This window comes from Callospermophilus lateralis, chromosome 8 (assembly GCF_048772815.1).
Source record: "Callospermophilus lateralis isolate mCalLat2 chromosome 8, mCalLat2.hap1, whole genome shotgun sequence".
Taxonomy (NCBI): Eukaryota; Metazoa; Chordata; class Mammalia; order Rodentia; family Sciuridae; genus Callospermophilus; species Callospermophilus lateralis.
In genome coordinates this window covers 67,577,571-67,603,675 of record NC_135312.1, presented here as the reverse complement: position 1 = coordinate 67,603,675, position 26,105 = coordinate 67,577,571, and the positions used below count along the sequence as shown (strand labels likewise).

The 26,105-nt window shown below is 39.8% G+C and overlaps 1 protein-coding gene across 3 annotated transcripts in view; it reads right to left on the bottom strand.

Moving 5' to 3' along the window:
- Positions 1–26,105, bottom strand: part of Aff1 (ALF transcription elongation factor 1) — a 189,614-nt gene that overhangs the window by 9,706 nt on the left and 153,803 nt on the right. For all 3 annotated transcript variants that reach the window (XM_076865240.1, XM_076865241.1, XM_076865242.1), the window contains 9 exons: positions 24,986–25,040; positions 24,824–24,861; positions 22,743–22,899; positions 16,360–17,292; positions 6,487–6,593; positions 5,282–5,528; positions 4,510–4,601; positions 4,236–4,296; positions 543–679 (listed from right to left, as the gene is read on the bottom strand). In XM_076865240.1, coding sequence (XP_076721355.1) covers positions 543–679; positions 4,236–4,296; positions 4,510–4,601; positions 5,282–5,528; positions 6,487–6,593; positions 16,360–17,292; positions 22,743–22,899; positions 24,824–24,861; positions 24,986–25,040 — 1,827 coding nt within the window. The remainder of the gene's footprint in view (positions 1–542; positions 680–4,235; positions 4,297–4,509; positions 4,602–5,281; positions 5,529–6,486; positions 6,594–16,359; positions 17,293–22,742; positions 22,900–24,823; positions 24,862–24,985; positions 25,041–26,105) is intronic.

Here is a 26,105-nt window from a genome sequence, read left to right as displayed (position 1 = left end):
TCTGTATTGACTTTTCCTGAAGATATGAAATCAGTCACACAGAAACAGTGAGCAACAATGTAGGCCATTCAGAAAACCAGGACCTATGGTTTCCTGCCTCTTGAAACCAAGTGCAGTTGTGGCCTCACTGAGCCCCCTGTTGAAATGCAGGTAAATACATACCTGAGCCCAGAGGGCATCTGATAAGAAAGCTAAACTGGAAAAACCACCCCGTCCCTGCAAGGTGTAGTATTTCTCAGTGCACTTGGCAAAGTGATATGGCTAGATTCAGTAATTCTGTGCTAGCACTTCAGTTAGAACACAATTTAATTCAGTTCTTGGACCAATACCTTCTTATTGTTTTACCTTTTGGCAGTGCTGGGATGGAGCCCAGGGCCTCGCATGCCAAACAAGTGCTCTAACACTGAGCTGCAGCCCCAGCTCCCATGACCTGAAGGCTCCCCTGTACTATAGCTGCATTCACGCTAAGGTTGAAAGATTAAAGCAATAAAGGTGAGGAAAGAGAAGTACTTGAGAGGACAGCAAAGTGACTTGGCACTTACTTAATGAGATCTACAGTTTCTGAGTACACTGAATAAGCGGACTTGGAGGCCGGACTCTCAGACTCCATGGCAATCCCACACTCGATAAAGGACAGGATGGCTTCCAAGTACTTGAAGGCCTTTCCAACCTTGTCCGTCTGTAGAAGAACACAGCCACTGTTAGGCCAGAGACAGGCTTTATTTAGTTCCTTTCCCACATTCTTTAACTTTCCTCCACTGTCTTGGTTTAATCATCAGAAAAAAAAAAAGTATGAAAATAAACCAACTAAAAGTGATAAATAACTAAAGCCTGTCAGCTCTAACCAACCAAAAAATTTCTTTTTTTTTTTTTTTTGCAAAAGTTCATTAGAAATAAGAAAACATATCTGTATTAAGACTATTCTCTCACGACCTTCTGGAAGCACACAAACCAAGACTCCTTGTTATTAACACAAAATTATTCATTACAGGGCTGGGGATGTGGCTCAAGCGGTAGTGCGCTCGCCTGGCATGCGTGCAGCCTGGGTTCGACTCTCAGCACCACATACAAACAAAGATGTTGTGTTCGTCGATAACTAAAAAATAAATATCAAAAATTCTCTCTCTCTCTCTAAAGAAAAAAAAACCTTAAAAAAAATTATTCATTACATAACTTTCTTGAGAAATAGGTTATTCTACACATCTAAAGTAAGGCAGACACAAGTTTCTTTGGTAGATGTTGAGGTTTATCTGAAGTAGAATACATTTATCATAGATTAGGAGTATTTTAGACATAATCCCTAACAATAATCTTCAAGCATTTTAAAGCCCAACAGATTAATCTCTTTTGGCACCTAGATTTAGTACAAGGCATCAGGGACATTTAGTACTGAGATAACAGGGACAAAATTTCAAAGTTCCTTTGAGGGATTAGAGAAATTAGAAATATAAATGAAATCAGATACTTGTGGCCACCTTAAAAGTAAATATACATGTTGTCACTTAAAGCTCTTCTCACTGAGTGGCATACAACCAATTCAACTAATGACACTGGGATAAGCAACTCACTTTTTCTCTACCTGTGGCACGCACACCACACACTGAGAGCAGCTGACCAATAATTGCAAGTCTGTAGTTTTCCCCAATGCTCTCAATTTGATATGTTAAAAAAGAATTAAAATAGCAATATATGAGGGCAGTGACCTATCAGGTAGCTGAGGACTGTTATTCAATTTACAGGCTGCTGCTATACGCCACAGGCAGGAGCAGGAACAGTTCTTCCCCTTAGTGCACTGCTGTGTGCTTCCCTCAGGGCACATACTGTTTTGTGTCTAACCAGCAGTGGAACAAATGGAGTTGCTACACAGACATGCATATGAAACACGACTTCATGTGACAGATGCGTAGACATTTATATGCAGGCATATACTTCAGAACACTCAATCTTAGTGCTCTAAAAATTTTAACTTTTAAAAATAACTTAGCTACAAAATTTCTTTCCTGGAGAGCCAAGGCTCAGAAGATAAGTGACCAAAAAAAAAAAAAAAAAAAAGAAGTAAAATTAGTATGCCTCAATGAGCAGGATAGGACACATTCATTTGCTTCACTGATGGGAATCTAATTCTCAAAATTATCTTATGTAAAACCATCTATTTCATGGAATTTCCGAAATTAATATTGGCCTTAGGGCAGAAGCGAACGAAACTATCAGCTAACAAGCTGATTAGGGAATATCCACTTCCTCAAGTACTTTGCAAGGCTAAGAAGCATTATCCCTGTGATCACTCTCCCCAAACAGGGCTACAGCAGTGCAGCTCTGATTTCCCTACTCAACAAGATAAGTGCACGTAAAGATGAAATACACTCCCCTGCACTCGGCTGAGCACTTCTTAGTTCTCTGGATGCCAAGTGCACATCTTTGAGATATTATGCCATTAAGACAGAATATTATGAAAAAGGTGACCAGACAGGTTATTGTCCAAACTGGCAGACTTTGAGAGCAAAATGGGTATAATTACTGCAATGGGATACACAAGACATAAAGCAGGACTGTCCTGGCACACTGGGTTGTATGGCTGCCTTATGTAGAGAGAAGATATGCCAATGTATAGATTCAAGCAAATACCTGGAATACTGTTTGAATGAGGGAATCTAGTGTGAAACATGTCCAATGTCAGGATAGGTTTCAGATAACTGGATAATAGTGCTAAATATTTACTCTTTTACAAAACTCACAAGAGTCATACAGTTCCTGTAAGGAAGCTGATGAAAGAGCACCATTGTGTGGTGCAGCCATGGTCTGATTCAGGTCATCCTGACACAGGGTGCTGTAGGATAGGGACAGAGCATCTTTTTTTTTTTTTTTTATGAATTTTTTTTTAAGGGAGAGAGAGAATTTTTGATATTTATTTTTCAGTTATCAGCGGACACAGCATCTCTTTGTATGTGGTGCTGAGAATCGAACCCGGGCCGCACACATGCCAGGCGAGCGTGCTACCAGTTGAGCCACATCCCCAGCCCAGGACAGAGCATCTTGTCCTGAGCTCCCTCATGGCATCCAGCATGGGACCCTTTATCAATGGGACCTGCTAAAAGGTCTCAGTTGTGTTCCCTCTAGAGAGCAGGAGAATGGATGTTCATCTGCAGCCTAGGGTGACAGCACCAAGCCAAGGTCTGAATGACTCCTGCAGAGTGGCCAGATTTAGGTCCCTGGGGACCCTGCCACATGGCAGTTGGGTTTAGGTTTGGGGGACATAATCAATAAATAAAAGCCATAGGGTCTTAGGTGTTTAAATATGACAAACGGCAAACATGATCTCATTATATTGCAGTAAAGATGTAAAAGCATACTTAGTTACATATATCATTTACATCAAACCACCACCTTCCAGAAAATCCACAGGCCAATTAGTAAAGACAGTTCACATCTTCAAGCATGTTTACCAACATTACAATCATCACTTTTATTTCAAATTTTCATCTACTGGCCTTGGTCAACTATTCCTTCAGGTCAATCTTGCTGGATTTTAGGTAATTTTGGAATGCAAACAGGCTTCCTCACCTTGTCAACTGTCAAGGTGGGCACAAATTGACTGACTTTCAAAAGCCGAACTCATTTTTCACATCCAAAGAATTGACTCAATGAGACAAAAAAACTCACTCATATATTAAATCACCACCAAGTAGATCAACTTTCACTCATTTAGATAGACTACTTATGACTAAGTATGTGTAAATTAGCCCATGATCATACTGAATCAACAGAACTGAAGAAAATAATCCCACTGAAACTCCCTATCCTTTGGTCATTAAAATCTTGGTTCTTCTGATTATATTATGACCAATAGCAAGACCACATACTTCTTTCTCCTGGTGACCCCTACCCCAAAATGCCCCATGCACATATTTAATGATGTAGAATATAGTAGAAGAGAGACCATAAACACTATAGCATCCCCCACCCGATTCCGGTTCTGGGGATTGAACTTGGGTTCTCTACCACTGAACATGCATCCCCAACTCTTGACATTTTTTGAGACAGGATCTCACCAAGTTGCCCAGGATGGCCTAGAACTTGCAACCCTCTTGCCTTAGTCTCCTAATTAGCTGGAATTAAAGCCCACCATGCGTGGCTTCATTTCTTTTTCTTCTTCTTCTTCTTTCTTCTTTTTTTTAAAATAATAATAATAAAAAAAAAAAAAACATTCAACGAAGGGAATAAAAGCCAAGACTGACCATTGACTCTGCTTTGCACTTCAACTTTTTGGCCTCCTTCATGTGAAAATCAGCTTGTTGTCTGAAAAAGAAGAGGAAAAAGCAGAGATGGGTCACAGGAACCTAAAATTACTAGATGAGGGTAACGTAACTTAAAACAGAGATGATAGAAGATAGGAGGAGAAAGGGAAGAGGATGAGGTAAATAATGAAGGATAAGAGGTAAAGAGAAAGGGAAGAAGCAGAGGAAAGGGAAACCAGGAGAATGAAAAATAAGAAAGCATCCGAACTCTTACTTGTCAAACTTCACTTGAGGCTTCCCTGGTTTAGAGTTACCATTTGGCAAAAAAGGCACTGGAAAAGGATTTGCAGTGTCTCCAGAAGATCCCTTAAAAAAAAAAAAAAAATCAGACACAAATTATACTCTAACCCTAAGATCAACGTCCTAAAGGAACATCCCTCTTAAGCATCCCAAAACAGTAGTTTGAAAAAGAAATTTTAAGTCAATCACTGCACAAGTGAACTGGGTCACACACTTTCCCAGCTGCAGATGCAACTGAAGCTTTTAGGTTCTGGTTGCAAACTCAAAACAATGTTAAGTAAGTCCCAAAGAACAGGTCATTCACAGAGCCAAATAGAACATTTTCTATTAGTCAATACAAACACAGAGGGACCAGATTAATAGGAAGAAGTATGTTTGAAAAAGCTGTTAATTTTTTTCCCATTATAACCAATAATCAAAACATTTGTGATCAAATATTCAAAGGAAGAACTGGGGTTACCTTTTTTTTTTTTTTTTTTTGCTGCAAAATATCTGGTAAAGAATTAGTATAAAAACCTATTGAATTTTCTGCCTTTGAGTTACTAAGAACAAATTGATCCTAACATTTGTTTAATATCAACTACCTTTTATTCCCCCTCCCAAAATTACGACTCTAAAGAGAACTCATCATTGCCATATTAAAACAGAGGCACAGCTCTGAAGTTCCATCATTAGGAACTTACTTTGAGAACTTACAGACACACCAATACATCCCATTTTGCATAATTACTACCTTCCCTACTTACTTTGTGTTCAGCGGAGCTTCCAGAGCCTTTCCCCTGTACTTTTCTGTGCTTTGAAACGGAAGGGTCTTTATGGTTGCTCTTGGTACTACTGGCACTTTTGGGAGGGTCATGGCCACAAATGTCTGCTTCCTGCCTTGACCTCTTGTGTGCTGGCTTGGCTGGTTTTTGGGAGGATGAGGATGAGGACGACACAGGTGGAGGGGGAAGCATTTCCTTTTTTGCGGGCTCTGAGGAGGGCCTAGGTGTCCTGGAGTGAAACATCACACAAAATTAAACTGAGGCAGAACACAAATCGCACAGCTTAGTTTCATTTTAAAGGATAAAATGGCCACTGGCATGAAAAACTGCAGGGCTACTGAGCATGAAATCATGTTGTAGAAAAGCCAAATTTTAAGGACTTTTCATGCCTTGAGAAATCTTTCCCTATTCATTAGTAACAAATGAAGCTGTATAACTTTTCACTTGGCTTGCCCATCATGACAATGGTCCTAACTTATCCCGAACGTTCCTACCTTTCAGTGGCTCCCTAGCCTATGGCCTGCCCTGGTAAACAGACAGGCAAACCCAACAGCTGCCTCCACACCTGACACCTTCTTCTCCCTCTCTCACCTCCCGGTGGGCTCCCAATCATGGCACTCGATACCTGTTTTGCCCCAAGTCACTTTGTGAGGCAATTTCTTGAATAAATCAGTAAATCGAAATTACTTTTTTTTATTCACCGTCTTAGCACTACCATTCTCATCTGTCATCTGGCTCCCTAGTGACAGAGGCTGGTTGGCCTTCAGATTCTTACTCATCTCTAAAAGAAAGAACACTGAACCTAGGCTCCCCGTGCTGTCTAAATGCTGGCTATAGCACCCAGCAGAAATTCTGTGACTCTGAGCAAACTGTTCTCCCTCTGTGTCTCCACTGCCCACTCTGCAAAGCAGGGAAAGCAATAGCACCTTTCGTACTTCCCATTAGAAAACACAATTTCATATATTTAGAAAACTTCCCTTACTGAAAATGCTCCTGCTAAATCTAAATTTGCTGCTGAATTGTCAATTCCCGCACGATGAGAGGAATACATCATCATCAAAATAGCCAGAATGAGTTCATAATCCACTGGTTCTACCACAGAAAACTTTTTTTTTTTTTGTCTTTCCAAGACTCAAGAAGAGTTGGTCACCTTTTTAGGCTGTTCCCAGTCCGATCTCCATACTCACTTTGTTTTAGAAGATTCTTTGTGGGAGGATGAGGATGAAGAGGACTGTGATTTGCCTTCTTTCTCCAGTCTGATTTTTTTGTTATCATTGTCTCTTTCTGTTTCGCTCTATTAATGGAAATATAACAAGCAAAGCAAAACGTCACAAATGTTAATTGTACCAACAAAACAGAAAAGAAAATACAGAAGCAACAAAGAGAATAGTTCAACTTGTAGAGACATCCTGTACTCAAAGTAATACCATTAGAACTTAAAAGGTCATGTGTGATGGGTGAGAGCAGAGAGGATACGTTATCTAAATTTGATGAGGATTGTATTGAAACAGACTTTGCACAAAAGAGACTATTCCCAATACCACGGAAAGGGGTGATATCTGCTGGGCACAGTGGTACACACCTCCTATGATCCCGGTGGCTTTTGCCCTGAAGCAAAAGGATTTTGAGTTCAAAGCCAGCCTCAGCAACTTAGCAAGGCCTAATCAATTCAGCAAGACCCTGTCTCTAAATAAAATATAAAAAAGGGTCAGGGATGTGGCTCAGTGATTAAGCACCCCTGAGTTCAATCCCTGGTACCAAAAAAAAAAAAAAGGTAGGTGAAGTCTAAAATAATAGATGACAACAAGAACAGACTTCAACACATCATTGATGTTTTTCGAAATATTAAAAGACTCAATAATTAGCATGCATGAGGCTGTAGTGCCAAAAAAAAAAAGGTAAAGAATCAATAAAACATGCCATATTCACATCAAGCAACACAGGGATGATTTTATGAAGCCCCCTCCCACTTCTTTCAAAAGAACTATTCACTTACATCCACCAACTTATTGTATGTATAAAATTCAGAGTGGAATATTGAAAACCTGCTCCTAATGAAGAATAGAGAAATGCTGAAAAAAGAAACTGACTATAAAATCCTCCACATGTCTCACAGAAAGAATTATACAGATATTTCACAAAATAAAAATAGTTACTGGGGGATTCTGTCTTTTCCCTCTCCATTCTCTCACCATCCCCAATACTGTCTTTATCTTGCTCTCCTCCACCCCATATTACACATTTGTATCTTCCCAAAAAATTCTGATTAAAAAATGAAGGACTACAAATATGATTTTAGTGGGAATATGGAAATAAAGGGAACCTAACTATAGGATTTAAGTAATTCAAAAGCACCCATTTTACAACTAAAGTGCTAAATACGGTTAATCATCAGAAGAACAAGTCTTCACAGCCAACCATGAAGCCTTCTCCATGTTCTCACGTGCTACTTGTGACCATGAACACCTATGTTACGGACGAGAAGTCTAACATAAGGACTTCACAGTGGCCTCCTTGCCACTGGACTGGCTAAAGGAGGAGTCCAGGCTCTCTCCAGCAAGTGGCAGTGATGTGATGAGTAGGAGTCCTTCAATGAACTCTGCTACACAATGAGATCTGGACTCCCCGACTGAGTTCATGGAGTTAGAAATCTGGGTCACCACCAGACAATCTGGGACAATCCTCTACCAATCCCAAATCCTCTTAGGCCTTAAAGGAGAACAACATTCTTCAAATCAACTGACTGTGGACGGTACTGGCTTTTCACCACTGTATCTTCCTCTTTCCCTGAACTTCTCCAAGAAAAATTAAAATAAAAAATAAAAACCCCTCCCTTCTGCCAACACATGTGCCTTTAGTTGTGTGTACTTCCAACCAGCCCTACATAGAATCTTCTGGAAAAACCCTTTTATTCACTTATGTACTGTCTTGTTTCAAAATAGATTCATTCATGGTGGCTTACAAAGATACTTGGTTTTAGTCTTGTGTGCAGAAGTGAGAACATTTTTTAAAAAAGGGAAAATATGGGTGGGGGAGAGGAATCAAAGCCAAGGGAAGGTGCATACTCTCGGAAGGCCATGAGTTCTCACAGCCTTGCCAGCTCCTGCCAGCAGGCTGGGCAGTAAGCCCATAGGGAGCACCTGCACTTGAATGTGGCTGGTCTGAAATGAGAAGTGACTCTGAAGACATGGTGCCAAGAGAGAATTTAACAGTTTTCAGGCTGATGGAAGTTTGAGATATCTTGTATCAAGTAAAATTATTGGAATTATTGCCATTAGCTTTCTTTTTTCATTTTTTATTAAAAAAAGAAACTTAAGATTAATGTGATTCACACTATATTTCTATAGCAAACATCGTTTGCTATAAATTGGGTTCTGAATTTCTAATTACCCAACACAAAGAAGGAATTATAGGGATAAGATATAAATAAATCAGCAGAAATGTAACCATTCACTATGAGAAAATGGGGGAAATGTATCTTGCGGGTCCTAATAAGGAGAGGAGTGCTGTGTGAGGTATGTAAGCAAGGCCTAAACCCATGACTGAAATGCCACAGGAAGTAGTACATGGCTGTTTGTTCTGTGAGCACCAGCGGGTAGCAAAGTTCAGAAGTCACAGGCACTGGCAGAGGCCAGGAGAAGCCTACAGGGACACCGTGACAAGCTCTGTAAACAGACAAACGCCTGTTCAACAATTTACAGTGGTAGCACTTCAGAGATAGCAAACCATGGTTAAGAGAAAAAGAATCACCAACAGGGTTAAAACAGAATCCTGCTGCAGGTTGTGGAAACCCCCCCGTCAATTAAGCACCCAATTGCACCCAGGTTCACTGTCACCAAAGGGGTCAGGGAATTATCTTAAATTTTAGATTCTATGTGGCCTACCTGGCCTAGCAAGCATTGCAGGAAAATGGGAAAATTATTTTGGGGGAAGGTCAGAATTCGCTAAAATATCTAGATGAATATTAACTTGCACATGAGAACATGAGATAGTAAAACACACAAACACACACACACACACACACATGAGAAAGTCATTTCCTGTTAGTTAATGACATAACACAGGTCTCCAAGACAAAACTAACATAAACCATCCATAAAGTAGTTTCCTCTTGAAGAAAACCCTGGAGTCCAGAGGTGAAATGAGAGCTAATTTTTGTTTGTATGTTTTTGTGCTGCTTAGGACATGTTAGTTATTATTATAAACAAAATTGGCACACCTTATAAACCACACATGAAAATGAGATTCACGGTGAGTTAATTCCCCCAAACTCTGCTTGTGCCATTTGAAGGCTCAAAAGAAGAGCCAACAAACAAGAAATCACCAGACACTAACTTAAGTACTGGCATTTAACAATGCTAACATTTAGTGATTTCTGGAAATAATATGCTTTAAATTGATATTTAACAACTCAGATGCAGAAAATACTCCAGAAGCTAGTAGAAGGAGCCACTTAAGTAAATAAAGCAATCCTACTGATTCTGCATAACTCTTGAGTTCACGTCTGCGGGTTTGAGGTTAGTGTTTCCTTGTACACTATGCACTTGGAACTTTGTCTTTCTGTCTGGAACAGTCAGAGGCTTCCTCAGAGTAGGCACTCAGCATTTGTGAAGGTCCTGGAAGGGGCCTCACAGTGAAATCAAGTGAATAGACTGGGGGAAGAATCATTAAAGTGGGGCCAGGCAATACTGAGTATTAGGAAATCAAGACTTGAATTTCAAAGTTCCAAGTACTGCTGAAAGACAGGAGGCATGGTGTTCTTTAGATTCTTCTGGGTCAAGCAGTCTCGTGAAAACTCAGAGGGCAGTTACACATAGTCTTTGGGAGGAAAAATGAAATCTCTTTGCCCGATGGTTTTATCCCCAGGTAGCCTCTATTTCAGGGACTCCAGTCAAAGGCCTGAGATTCAGAAATTCTTGTTCCATTAGGGTAAGTATCTCAAGGGTGCTGGCACCTACCACAGAGGAGACTGTTGGCTGCCAATCTGGTCCTAACTCACTTGTTTGCTTTCCCTAACCTGTTGGGTCAGGCAGCCTTGGGTGATCTGCCAAGTGCTGCTCCACCTACAGAACAGAGCTAAAGGGCAAGAACTGAGACCATAAAAGGAAGAGATGGGGCTGTGCGTGGCCAAGTCGGTTTCTGTAAGAGAACGCCTCCAGGGCAGCCAGGTGCCTGCCCCAGCACCTGGCTTGTCATGTAGGCACTTGCAGGTAGCAATGGGAAACGAAGGTGGCTTTTTCCAGGACCAGCACTTATTTGAGGCCACAGAGTTTCTGGTTGGAAAGGTACAGCCTGGCTGTGACAGGGGTAGAAGGGAGTATCTAAAAGGGAAGCTGAAATGGTGACAAGAGTATACGTGGGCCTCAGGGTAGCAGTGGTGGGAGCAATGGATTAAACTGGGACAATATTATAACTGTCCTATTAATCCTAATGGTTGCAGTCAATACATGGATCTTGAACTCTGATCTTGTACCTCTCTCAAGCATCTCCAGCAACATGTGTATACAAAAATTTGTGAGGGAAAAGAGGAAAACACAGGATTGGGAAGTGGCAGCAAACCTGAGCTCCAGACCTGCTTTTACTCAGAAGCCAAGTGATGTTAGCACCTTTCTAGATCTCATCTATGAAAAGGTAGCAGCCTTTGGAGCATAGTGGCACACACCCGTATGCCACATACTCAGGAGGCTGGGGCAAGAGGATTGCAAGTTAGATGCCCGCTTCAGCAATTTGGCAAGACCCTGTCTCAAAATAAAAATTAAAAAGGGCTGGGGATGTAGCTCAATGGTAGAGAACCCTGAATTAAACTCCAGTACCAAACACGTACAAAAGGGGGTGGCCTTAATGAGGACTGCTAGGTTCTTTCAACCAAGTCCAAGACTCTACTATATTCTATATTCTCCCAAAGCAAAGCAAATGAGCTTGGTAGCACATGAATCAGAGGAAAAGAGGAGAAGCAGACAATACTTTGGAAAAGTCAGGCAATTCCCTCTAAAGGGGTTTCAATCGAGAAAGACACGGGGCTACCCAGGCCAAGTTCACACCAAGAACATGGAAAGGGACTTAATGATAAGACAGGTCATGTTCACTGGGCAAATGCTGCAGAAAAGGAAAATCAATCACTCTTCCTCCGTGGTGAGGACACACACACTAAGGCACTGGAATGTCTAGAAACAGCCTCAGCTTGCACAGGCCTACGAGTGTGATGCTCTTAGAATAACTGACAGGCATGAAGAGATGGCTATACGCCACTTCAGAAAATTATAAAGGATGAGCTTTCAAACCCCTTGATTTTAAGGATAAAATCTGAGGGTGTTAATCTGGAGAAACAAGCCAAGAAAAGACAGATTTTGGATGGAAGGGAAATAAAGAATCACTCTTCTCAAGCAATAGAAACATGCTTTTTCCTACCACATACAACTTACCTTCCCCACTGTGTAAAACACTATTAAATATCACTGAAATTCTGCACTCTCCCACCTAATGCTGAAGTTTCTTAGTTAGTAAAGCATTTATTTAGAAATGTAACCCTTTGTTCAGTTATTTGTCTAAATGACTGAAGACAGGTTATCCACCTATAAGATGACTGGGTGAAAAGAAGTATTAGCTACACATATGCCTAGCACCCAGCAGCGTTTACACAATAGCTCCATGCCTGTTAGGTACATTTGTAGGTACATTCCAATTGCACTGGCCTGACTGTGTATCATACCATGATTCTCAACTCCAATTTTTCTTCCAAATCTGGAAAATGTGAACTTGGCTTAAGAATAAAAGCTTCTTCTCAGCAAAGGAAAAATCAATAATGTGAAGAGAGAGCCTACAAAATGGGTGAAAAATCAACCACACACACCTCAGAGAGAGCACTAATATCCAGGATATATAAAGAACTCAAAAAACTTAACATCAAAAATGCCAAACAACCCAATCAATAAATGGGCTAAGGAAGTGAACAGACACTTCACAGAAGAAAAAAATATGACCAATCAACAAACATACGAAAAAATGTTCATCATCTCTAGCAATTAGAGAAATGCAAATCAAAACTACTCTAAGATTTCATCTCACTCCAGTCAGAATGGCAGCTATCAAGAATATAAGCAACAATAAGTATTGGTGAGGATGTGGGGGAAAAGGCACACTCATACATTGCTTGTGGGACTGCAAACTGGTGCAACCACTATGGAAAGTAGTACAGATTCCTCAGAAAACTTAGAATGGAACCACCATTTGACCCGGTTATCCCACTCCTTCGTTTTTACTCAAAGGACTTAAAGTTGTCATTTTGCAATGATGCAACTGTATCAATATTGATAGCAGCTCAATTCACAATAGCTAAAAACTATGAAACCAACCTAGATGCCCTTCAACAGATGAATGGATAAAGAAAATATGGTATGGGCTGGGGTTATAGCTCAGTTGATAGAGTGTTTGCCTAGCATGCACAAGGCCCTGGGTTAAATCCCCACACCACACACATACACAAAAAAATGTGGTATGTATACACAATGGAATATTATTCAGCTTTAAAGAAGAATGAAATTGTGTAATTTACAGGTAAACGGATGGAACTAGAGAATATCATACCAAGTGAAATAAGCCAATCCCAAACCAAAGGCTGATAAGCAGATGCTATCCATAATTAGGGGTAGGGAAGACTGAAGGAACTTTGGATTGTGTAAGGGGAGTGAGGAGAAGGGTGGGGCTATAGGGATGGGAAGGATGGTAGAACGAGACCCACATTATTATCCTATATACATGGATGATTGCACCACTCCTGAGACTGCACCATGTATATCCAGAGGAATGAGAAGTTGTGCTCCATTTGTGTACAATGTGTCAAAATGCATTCTACTGTCATGTATAACTTATTAGAACAAATTGAAACAATAAAATAAAAAAAGAATTGTATAAAAGAACATAGGTGCTATTTTAAATTCTAAAGTGCAATCAGATTGATAAAAGTCAACAGTTATGTAAGGAGTTCATACCTATTCTCCCTCAAAATTTCTTCATGTTTCCTCAAGAATGATTCCTTGCCCTCCCCTTTAAAGTAGACAGAAAAGTGGGTACCTTTTCACAAGTGCCACATTTGACGGCTTCATCACAGCTGTTAACCATTATTAACTTTTTTTGGTAGGGGTCATTTTGGTAGTGCTGGGGAGCAAACCCAGGGCCTTACAAATGCTAGGCAAGTGCTCTGCCACTGACCTATACCCCCAGCCCCCACCATCTACTCTTTATGACCTTCTTCTTTATATGTGCTTAAGTCTAAAATAGTTACAAGAACCTGTGAACCCTCAGGAGATATTTGCTAAATTTTGCTCCAGGAGAGAAATAGGCTCTAATGGGCCTTTAAAGAAAAGCTGTAAATTCTACTTATGTGAAGGATCGGACATAGTGGATCTGACTATATCTTCAGAGAACTTTTCAAAGTTTCACACTTAAAATGAAAAAAAAAAAAAAAGTCTCCACAATCCGTATTTAGGGGGAAATACCCAAGCATTAAAAAGGTAGACAGCCTTTCCTCTCCCATAGGATCCAAGCCCCCATGCCAAGCTACCTCCTGGAATCCCTGTGCTGTGAAGGGCTGGATTCAGGAAGCACTGAACAAACAGGGTACTGGAGAAGGGGACAGCCAGTCCCACACAAGGAAGGATGGGATATGAATATAACATGTCCAATACCTCCCACATATAACCCAGCCCAGCAGGAAGTAAAACAAAACAACAAAGGACACATGCTCAGGAGATAAGTATAGGGTTGATTATACTTATTCATCTGAGAGCGCCTAAGTCAGTCACTAACTAATGACATACTTCAGGCAAGTTCCCAGCTGCCCAGATCTGAGCTGTCTAAATGCAGCACACCTGATGAATTTCTCAGCCCACAGAGGTAGTTTGCATGATCTGACGGACTGTGGTCAAGCACTGCTCTAGTAGTTCCAAGCTCTGCTAGGTGTTAGGATTACCTAAGGAATTTCAAAAATATCAGTGGGGATGGGCACCCTGCCGTCATTGCCAAGGTCTTCTCAGGTGATTGTAATGTAGCCAGGGTTGGGAACCAAGGGGTCAGACCTCCACCCTGTCAATAACTAAGACAGACAGACTGTTCCAGGCCAGATCTCTCAGGTGCTTGCCAGAGCTTTAAAGAAATCATGCACTTGATTAAAATGAGGGATCATTACTTCTCTATGCTCTAAATAGAAAGATAAATGAGCTGCCCTAGAGGAGCTCAGCCAAAACCTGAGGGCACAGTTCTGATAGCCAACAGGGAGAATTTGAAGTTTTTCTGGAGTCACAAGCAATGCTTCTAGATTTGCACTGGGTGATGGAGAAGGCTAAGAATTGTGAGAGAACCTCCAATATCTAACATTTCCACTTAGTGAGTCAGTGCTGTGGAGGTGAATGCTTCTCCTCACTCCAGCAAATGCAACGGGTTAGAACTGGAGACCATACAAAACCATAGAAGCCAGAGAGGGTACAGGAGATGAAAGACTTCACTGGAGGAGGAGGAGGTAAATGAGTGCATGAGTCTTTCTCAAGGATATTAGATGAAAGCACCTTTTTTCCTAAGCAGGTCCATGACAATTTCCTTCTGAAAGTTTTACACTTTGCACATGTATACATATGCATACACACACACACACACACACTACATTTTTTAACATTCTGAAAGCATTTTGGCATGAAAATATGCTCTATTCTTACTGAAACAGCACCACCAATGAGCACCTGATGCCAGCTCACTTGACCTGGAGCTGATGCAGTGGTAGCAGTGCACACTCTCACGTCCCATGCAAGCAGGTTCTAGAGATAACAGTTGCCCTTTGCTGTTTGTTAAAGTTGTGTTTTATTTTTAGCTAGTGGATTAATCAGTCGGATCTCAGACATGACAGCAGGCTTCATGACTTTTTTTCCCCCTCTGTTATTCTTAGCTCAAGTTCCACAGCTGAGTAAGACATTTTTCATGTGCTTATAAGAGTGTTAAAAATGTTATTCCTTCTCAGCAGGAGAGGGCTGGCCCTTCTTGCGCCTTTGTCTTGGGATCCCGAGCAGGCTGGTGTGGGGAACACCACTGGGAAAGAGCTCATCTTTCATCATCTCAAAGAAGCAAAAAATAAATAGGTCCAGAGCTCAGTAACTAAAAGTGAAGAAAGGACAACTACCCAAACAGTGGTGTATCCAAGTAAGAGGGTCTAAAATAATGCAGGAATTTCCTTCTTTCCTTTACTGTGTCAAACGAAACTTCCAAAAATCATAATGAAAGATGTCCAGTAGGGGGCTGGGGATACAGCTCAGTTAGCAAAGTGCTTGCCTCACATGCACAAGGCCCTGGGTTCAATCCCCAGCACCACTAAAAAAAAACAAAAAGCATGGGCTGGGGATGTGGCTCAAGCGGTAGCGCGCTCGCCTGGCATGCGTGTGGCCCGGGTTCGATCCTCAACACCACATACAAACAAAGATATTGTGTCTGCCGAAAACTAAAAAATAAGTATTAAAAATTCTCTCTCTCTCTCACTTAAAAAAAAAAAACAAAAAAACAAAAAACTGTATTTGTTTAAAAAAAAAAAAAAAGCGGGGGGGTGGAGTGGGCTGGGGATGTGGCTCAAGCAGTAATGTGCTCGCCTGGCATGTGCGGGGCGCTGGGTTCGATCCTCAGCACCACATAAAACAAAGATGTTGTGTCCATTGAAAACTGAAAAATAAATATTAAAAAAAAAAGAAAGATGTCCAGTACTTTGTAATGTACCCAGAAACCTATGTTACTCAACGAGCTATCCTGATCATATGTTTAACAGCTCTAGTGAGGAGTCAGGAGATAAACTATGGATGTAATGTTGGTATTAAAAAGTTCATCCTATAAGAATAAAACTTGTACAGAGCAGTTATTTCAGTAATTCAGAATACCGATTAACCTTTCAATTTATGTAAGATCTTAATTTCTAGGGCAAAATCTAATGGGCCAAGTGGTAAAACTGAGAGCCCAAAAGTTCCCCCAGGCCCTAGCCCTGCACCAGGGCCATCCCACAGTGTCACAGGAGGCCTGTCTCCCTTACTCACCTTTCTCTTTTTGGCCAACTTGCTGGAGTTGTCTGAGCTTCTCTTCTCAGAGTCCTGCTTCTTCCCTACAGGCAGCTGTTTATCTTCCGGTTTCTTTGGGCGGCTCCCCCTCCCTGGTGGCTGGGGAATCCGAGTGAGAAGATCTAGGGTTATCTTCACCATCAAGCTCTGTGGGGTGGGAGTGTCCCTGAGCGGTGAGAGCAACTTGGTGTCTCTCAAAGGCAATGGGAGTCTGTCTTTGCGGCTGTCCTCCTGGACCACCACTGCTTGCCTGCAGCCGCTAGTCCTGCCACCACCACCACTATGGGGCGGGCCCTGGCTCTGAGTCAGGGGGACAAGAGCAAAGTGCTCAGGGCTCCTGTCTCCCACACTGTCCTTTGTGGGTTCTGGGCCTGAGAGCGCCTTGGAGGGGGGTGCAGGGGAGCTCTTGTGCTTCTTCTTCTCACTGGGGACCGGCACTGCAGGCTTGGGCTCTCTGCTGCCCCCAGCCCGGGGCCTGCCTTTCGTCTTCACCTTGGGCTTATCTTTGGAGGTCTGGTCCTTTGAGCCATAGGGAAGAAGTCCTGGCTCACTTTCCACCTGCAAGCTGGCCCGAGAATCTGCCTGGGCAGAGGCCTTGACAGGTTTTTTGGGTTGTTTGGTTCCAACAGTTTGCCTAGGTGGGGGTTCCTGTTGTGCAGGGGACTTCTGACAGGTTCTCTTTCCAGGGTGGGGGCCTTCAGAAGGGACCCGGGGGACTTTGCTGGAGCTCTTCGGGGGAGGATCTTTGGACTCGGAATGCTCCTGACTTGCGGTGCTCTCGCTGCCACCCTTGCTTTCCTGGCGCCGTCGGGGCAGCTCTGTGTTCCCCAGGGCCTCGGCAGGCACCACAGGCTGGCTGACTTTGGTCAGCCAGTTGTCCAACTGCCATTTGTTTGTTGTTGGAGGTTCAGGCTGAAAATAAGGAAATAAAGAAAAGTGTTAGCTGACCACTGATGACAAACTATTCTTTTGTGATAGTCACCCAATTAAACAGGTCTATCCCAGGAGAGGCAATCATTCCAAGTCTAAGAATTTAGATTCTATTTATCCTTCTCAAATTATAAGTTGAACTCTATAACAAATCTTTAAAAATCTTCAATATTTTTCTGATTTGGGGATTTTGTTATGGTAGATATTGACTAATAGGTTATTGACAACTGCTGAGAAATCTTTGCAACATAAATCTTTGGTTCCAATGGGAATTATGGTATAATTTAAAGAGAACTGACATGTCTTGACTTGGAGGCTACTCTATGAGAGAATAAAAAATAGAACAAGGAATAAAAAGACTCCTTTTATAAAGAATTTTTAGAAGGCAGCTAATGCATGAACTGAGTTAAGTGATTACCCACGAGAGTCATGCTTTATCCTTTCTTTGGAATGCTTTCCATTTTTAAAAAATAAATACATACATACATACATATTTTATTTTGGCATGCTTTTCAATTGAAAATGACTTTTCTTCAACATTTTTCTTATTTACTTAAAAAACAAATATTTAGGGGCCGGGGTTGTGACTCAATGGTACAGCACTTGCTTAGCATGCGTGAGGCACTGGGTTGGATCCCCGGCACCACAAAAAGATAAACAAATTGTGTCCATTACAACTAAAAAAAAAAAATTTAAATAAAAAAATTACATGTAATAAGGCTATCAGTGTATCACAGATACATACTGTTTTTAAATTTTATACTTTAATAAAAATAATCAAGTGAAGTTACATTAGCCAAACCTCTGACCTAGGTTCCTTAAAAGTTAGACATTAATTCTCTTGTCTGAGGCAACCTGGACTAAAATAGCACCAGTATTTCTAAGACACAGGTAGGAGCAATGAGGTTATACTGATTGCCTGTACAACTGATTTGGCAAATCAGCAGAAGTTCCTAAGTAATTTTAATTAAAACCACTGTGGCTGAATTAACTATTGATACTTACCACCACATCTTTCTAACTAGACTATAAGATCTTAACAGAATAACAAAAGATTCTTGCATTTCTACTTTCCAATTCTGTGTGTCTTAGATACAGGAATATACACATAAAATATTTGAGTATTCCTAGGCATATGAAGTTTTATATCATATAAAAACATATCACATCCAATAGAGTGAGCAATGATAAAGGGCCATATATCACAGGCTTGTTACATGTTTTTCTTAAGATCCATTCTCTCAGATGGTTTATATGAATGACTAAATCGTGTATACAAAGCACCAGGAAGTGGAAAGACAGTCCACGTAGGATTTGCCTTACTGGATTATAGATAAGGGAGAACACTCCAATAGGTGGAGGAACTTTTGTTTTGCAATGCTGGGGATCAAGCCCAAGGCTTCCTAAATACTACGCAAGTGCTCTACCACTGAGCTACACTCCCAGCCCCAACATGGAAGATTTTTAAGGGAAAGATTGCCAATTTTCCAAGTAAAATATACTAAATAATTCAACTCTGCAAAAACATGTAAATATAATAATGCAAAATTATGAATATAATATAATGGCTTTTGGCCAGGGAAATGTTAAATAGTTTGGGTTTAGTGTGTCTGTTATAGAATAAAATTTAAAGAAATTTTAAGAAACTAGTTAGGATTATACTTTGGACAGAAAGATGACTGCATAAATTCCTCTCTGTCTGCTCCCCCAATACTGAGGCTTATGATCACATATCTCCTTGACAGCTTCCTATAATTCCAGCAACTTTATATCCATCCTCTCCTTTGAATTTCAGGGTAGGGAGAAAGGGAAGAAGAAAACCACTGTAACATGCAAGGCATTTTGTCACATGTAAATCTAAATTTGTAATCAATATTCTAACAGAGCAAGATGATTATTAAGGGTAGAGAAAATATCAGCACAATACCAACTTGTCAAGCATGATTTCCTGCAAAGACCTGGGAGTGCAATAGCTCTAGTGGTTAACTGACCAGACAAGGCAATAAGATATAGCACTTGCCAATAGCATCAGGTACAGAACCCTGCCCATCATTCCTCAGGAGAGCTATCTCACCACAAGCTTTGTTTATAACTGCAGCCAATCACTGACATGCTCCTTAAAAGAGTATTTATGTGTGAACCCAAAGGGACGTCATTCCTGATGTAAGGCACGTCTGCTCCCCCAACCCCCAAATAGGGCGGTATTTAGATACCTTGGTAGTCCCTAAAGGAATGTCCTGGTTACCAAAATAACACATTGACTTCCACTGCAGTCCTCAATGTCCAGAAGTGAAGCCTATGGCCCATTTTCACGGCAAAACTGAGTTAGTATGCCCAGACACAGGGAAAGAATGGAGCAAATTGTTTTGTGTATTTAATATAAAGTTGTAAAATGGATACAAGATCCCTTTAAGGTCAGATATATTATTTGGTTACTGGGAAGAGGGAAAAGTTTGCATAAGGGATTGATTTTAAAAATAAGTGTAAAATAATTTTTAAGTAGATAAGTGCCAGGTAGGAGCAAGGCTTTTATTTCTCTGTCTGACTTTCCTCATTTCCCTTCTGTACGCCAAGTGCTGGTACAACACAAAGACTGTATATTGGAAGTAGGAAAAAAGTACATGATTAAATTTTAGGTGTTTTAATAAATGTCTGGTCACATGTCCTTTTATTTCTCCTAACCTCTTAAATTGTCAATTAGTGTATTTCAGAATGAATTGTGGTTCTGAATAAGAGGTTTTGAGTTAAGTGCAATATGTACCTACCTTTTAAATAATAACTTCATAGGTATGGAGAATATATGCACAAAATTTAAAAGAAAAAACATGAAAATATAATAAATTTCAAAAGGAAGAGAAAGTTATCTATGGCTGACATGGAATTCATGGTACTCTCAACTGACACAGCAGAGTTACAATAAATGTAGGTATAGAAAAGAAGAAGGAAAAATAGGCACACTAAGCGAGGTGGGAATCACATTTTAGAGTTAAATGACTATAGGTCTGAATTTCAGTGCCACGACTTCTTTGTAGGCAAAACAAAAACTGCTCACCTTACAGAGCTGACGGAGGTGGGAAGAGTTAAATCATTTTATGACAAAGCTTCAAGAGTGCAGGAGGCAATCAACACAAAGTCCTTTACTACCAAGGGACTAGACAATGAACAGAGTAAGAAATGAAGTAGATTCCTGAATAACCCAGATGGAATCATGTTTTCTGAATTTTTCTTAAGTAGCAGAAAGGCAATGTGTCCTACATATTCTGAAAACTTGAGATTTGCATTTTGATTCCCAGTATAAAGCAGATACTGAAATGGAATCCACAGTGGCTGGTTCCCAAGTTCAGCAGCGGCCTAGCGGCAGGCATGCAATGCTCCAGATCTCCTAAATCACTGGAACTATTTCATCATATGAAATGAATGAAAATGGAGCCATAACTAAGCTTTCCAGCATTAAAAATAGAAGTGGATGAGAAAGTAACACTAGTATCTATTGCTGATTATGGAATTCTCGTTACCTTCAACTAAAACAGGAATTTGTTTACAAAAGGGGAAAAAAAAAAGGAGTTAAATACCTTAGTGAAAATTAAAGGTAAACCTAGAAAACATTCATGGGAAGATGGAACTTAGTACATAACATACAAACTCTCCACAAGCCTGGATTTGCATATCAATAGATATGTACAAATACAAGTCTATTAGTAAAGTGATTTTAAAAAATGAAGCAGAAGGGCTGAGATTGTGGCTTAGTAGTAGAGCACTTGCCTAGCACGTGAGAGGCCCCAGGTTCAATCCTCAGTACCACATAAAAAATAAATAAATAAAATAAAGTTATTGACAACTACAACTAAATAAATATATACATATGTATATATATTTATATTTATATTTCATATATATATGTACATGAAGCAGGATGGAGTACTTAGTTTTCAGCTAAGAAATTTCAATCAACATTATTCCAATAACTTCTTGAGTACTGAGACACACATCTCATTAGTAGAAACACCAGATCAAATCTTTTTTAAGTTTCAATTATTCAACCAAAGTTGTACTATTCTGAGTTTATTTAATTGAATTATCTTCTTTATATCAACAATCTAACAAGCATGCAAATTTTTCTTACTGAAGATCAAACATACAGCAAAGATCTTATTAACAATGAACACCACACTATCTGTCTACATAGCATATTCAGCATCCTTTTCTTGGAGGCACAGAAAATTATTTCAATAGCAATCATTATCACACAAGAAAACAAAGAGCCCTAGAAACACAGAGAAGTTTCTGAAATCTGAAAGGTATTTTAAGTGCAATTAATGCTGATCCACTTTCATGCACTCCAAAAAAAAAAAAAAAAAAAAAAAAAAAACCTGAGCATTTATTCTGGGCCAAAGATTCACATTTAACAAAAAATGCCACCCTGTTATTTTCTCAGCCTCCCTTGACCTCAGACAAGCCCTTTACATCTTACTATATGATCTCCAGTTGCATTTGGTTAATGCTGTAACGGAACTGCCTCTCATCTAAGCAGAAGAGATGAATATAGAAAATTTTTAACTTTCCTAATCAGAAAGTCTCATTTTCTGGTATTTCACCTTAAATATGCAGACAGTTTTCTTTATGTGGGCTGGTCTTATTCACCAAAAGTAAGTATGTTTTTCCCTTTTCATTACTACCTTTCTTCGGCATAATTTTTACACTCCTACCCAAGGTTTGAAGGTTTTTGGCAACCTTGTTAGTTGCCACTAACAATTTCTTATACTCAACCATCTAGTACATAGCATAAATCCTCTAGATAAATTTAGTGCTTGAGATTTTCAGTCACATCAGTTTGTTCACCTTTACAGTATCTCCTGAGGGTAGGTGACAAGCACACACAGTTATCTATTTTATATGGGGCTGAAGGGAACAAGAACCAGAGCCCTGGCAAAATCACTTTGCCATCAATTTAATGCACGGCTTTTAGTGATTCAAAAATAGAACTGATGACTTATTTCTACGTTCCTGCCCTTTGCTAAATCAGGAGGTCTCCTTTTGCTTTCCTTAATTCAGGCATTCCTGAAATTTCAAAAAGAATTCTCATTAATATTAAAATAGCAGCCTACTGAAAACAAGTTTCCTTCTCAAAAGGAGGGAAAATAAAATGGTGTGCAAACATTCTTAATGAGCTGCTCTTAAAAACAACACTAGCAATGACAGAGAAGAACGTATCATTTTAACCAGGCGAGAGAAAACATCTCTCCCAAATCTCCATTGCCAAGTATTTGGTAAGAAGTACGTAAACAGAAACAGATGGTTCTACATGGCAGAGGAGCAGGAAAGCATTGCCCATGGGGCAGAACTGCTCCGTCCCGGGTCAGTGCCACACTGACTTGGGCTCTAAAAGACAGAACGCTGCCATCTTGGATGGCCTTCTTGAGGGGTCACGGTACCTCAGGAGCTGGGGTTTCTAGGGGCTCATTCTCCTCGCTGTCACTTGAACTGCTCTCACTCTCCGAGTCTGAGGAGCTGTCTGAGTCACTGGTGCTCTCGGACTCTGCACTACTGGAATGTGCTGATGCCACTGGTTCTGGAAGCGACTGTGGAGCACTGCAAAGCAACCAAAGGATAAAATTAGAAGGCACCATGCAAGTCGAATTTCTTCCCTCTTTACCCCCTGCCCATTTTTTCTGCTATTGGAAAGGGCCTCAGTATTACCTAATCATTCAGCTGAGAGAGGGGCCCACAGTGGTCTGAAAAGCCCTTAAAACAGTTCACCAGATGACTGCATAGAAGAGAAGTCTGGAGTTTTACTTCTTTAGAACATGTCAAGCTATACAAAAGCTAAGTCAGATACTGGGTGCTTGATGTCAAAGGTTGGTAAACCATGGCCTGGGCTGGCTGCCTGTTTTCTAAGTTTTATTAGAACACACCCACACCCCTTGTCTTAAGAACTGTGGCTGCTTTCAGGCCGTAACAGCAGGGTGCAGTAGTTACAACAGAAACTTATGCGGCCCACAAAGGCTAAACTATTTACTAACTGGCCCTTTAAGTTTGCTGGCCCCTGATGTAGAAAACCAAACAAACAAACAAACAAAAAAATTAGTTTGTAAAAGAAAAACTAATAAGTTAAAGTCTTCCTATATGCTCTGTATGAGAACTAGCTATATAGTAACCAAAGACCACTGAATAAAAATGTTGTTCCTTTGGAGGGTGAGCTCAGAAATTATATTCTCATGCTTCCTAGACAGAATTAAAAAATGAGCCATTCTTTATAAGTGGCTTGAGAAAATTATTCCAATTTTAACAACTGGGTAATAACTTAAGTCAATGAGAAAACACTGAGCATACTGTGAGATACAGGTAGAATTTCTAAGCATGGGTAACATGGTGATCATTGATTATAATTCTGAACGCTTCCAAATCTACCTAAAATATTTGAAAATAAAATTTTAAGTAACACATAAAATATTAGAATGAAAATTATTAAATAATTAAAATCACTAGTAAAGATAATTTTAAAACACACAGTAATACTACCTAATCTCATATAAAATGCTGGGTTAACTTTAAGGTCCTTTCCACACTAGCAGCTGCTCAGCTCAAGTCAGTGGCATCAGAGGGGGACATGCCTTTAATCAGTGCTCTTGCCTCAAACTTATCCCCACCTTGTGCTTTTTCTTTGTCCTTTACCTCTGTTTTTTGGTTAGACTACTTTTTCATGTTTTATGAGTTGACAAGACCCTCTAGAAATTCCAACAAAACTTGATAATAAACAAGTAAACTTTTTAAAGCTATAAGACTAGATAATTACATGGCCCTCCTCCACACTAACTACACATCACCTCTGTGATAGCCAAGTTTTTATTGCTAACCTTGTCAATGCCTGTGCACATCTCCAGGGAATAAAATAATTTAAATCTTTTTCCTTAAAAGACACATATTTGTCATATTAAAGCAGATAGGAAATATTGTAAGGGAAGTTCAAATAGTTCTCATTTCCAGAAATTAAAGCACTACATTTTCTAAAAGATGGCTGGCTTATTTACAAAAACAGTGTCATTTTCCAGCACATGAAAATGAACTGCAGGTCATTTTTATAAAGCAACTGAAACAATTTCAGAATTCACAAAACTAAGGAAACAGGCAGAGCAGAAAACAAGTTCTAGAAAAATATTTAGCTTTATAAGTTTTGAAAACAAAGTAAAGCTGTCACCTTCATAAAAAACTTTGGGCTCTTTAGTCTAATTTTTGCAAGTACTGGTTATATATTACTGAGGATAAACTTTAAAACTTTTAAATTCCAAAAAAAAGTTTTATTTCCAAACTGATGATGTAAGTGCAGCCAGAAATCTTTCACTTATATAGTTCTAATAACCTCCCAGGGGCAGGTTTAACCTTCCAAAATACTAAACTGGCACTCTCCTGTAACTGTGATCCTCCATCTCCTTCCCTTGTATGACAATATTAAGGCAGGGCTTTATTTTTTCAACTTGGTAAAAATACAAAATAGGAAGAAACCCGCAGACAGTACCTTGGAGGTGCAGATGAGGAAGGAGGCTTCTCTGGGGTCTAGGCATTCACAACAAGGGAAAGAAGGACCAAGAAAGAACAAAAACAGGTTAGAACACAGCTCAGATAGATATGTAGATAGATTTAAAAGGATTCTTGGCTCCATAGAGTATACAAAACTTACTTGTTCATTGTCACTGTCCTCACTGTCACTGAGCTGAAGGTCATCTTCAAGCATGCTGGAAGAGGCAGGGACGAGTGCAGAATTTTAGATAATGTCTAACCACTTTTTTTTTAGCATATAAATGGAAAATATAGCTAGTGTTACCAAAGAGGAGCAAAACAGGAATAAGTTTCTTTATTTATCAAAATGCTTTGTTTTCCTGGAAGTGGAAGTTTTACAATCTGACACGGACACCAGGTTAGTTCAAGCCTCTCACCACCTCAAAACCCAGCCTTTCACATGTTCTTTCTGAACACTAAAACAGACTACCATACACAGGGATTTGTAGTCAGCCCTGAGATACAAAACCCAACTCCTAATCAGTGAGGATAGGTTCTAGAAAAATATTTAGCAACATGCAAATATTTAACAACATGCAAACAATACAAATAAACTGAAAAAGAAAAAATATACAGAATACTCTCAAATTATTCTACAGTCTCTAATTGAACATGGAATAAATGATTAATCATTACATGAGTTAATGCTGAATGGTATTTGTAAAGCAAACAAGCAGACCTATAAAAGGTGTTATATAAGAATTAAATACAATTGCATGTAGTGGTGCACTCCTGTAACACCAGTGACTGGGAGAGTGAGGCAGGAAATCACAAGTTCGAGGCCAACGTTGGCAACTTAGTGAGACCATGTCTCAAAATATAAAGGGCTGGGAATGTAACATTGGAGTAAACTGCCCCTGGGATTGATTCACAGACCCACAAAAAAAAAAAAAAAAAAGACAAATAAGAAATAAAAACACAGTAAGGTATATGAAACTATCAAGTCAATTATTACTGGTTCTCTTACATTTTTGTCAAGGGGATGTTATTAATATTGAACTTTTTTCACATGTAAAAATTTGTTCTCTCTTGTCTTCTTGAACACTAATCAATAGGAAGAGTAGGAATACTACTGATATCCAGAGAGTATGTTTTAACCTTACTGTTATCAGTCAGGGAAAAGAGTAAGTTCATTTTCTCAAGCATGTATTAATACGCATTTCTAGGCATTCCAGCTTATAACACAATTTAATATTAAAATCAAACATTTTCTAACCTGAACATGGTTTCTTAAATTTTAA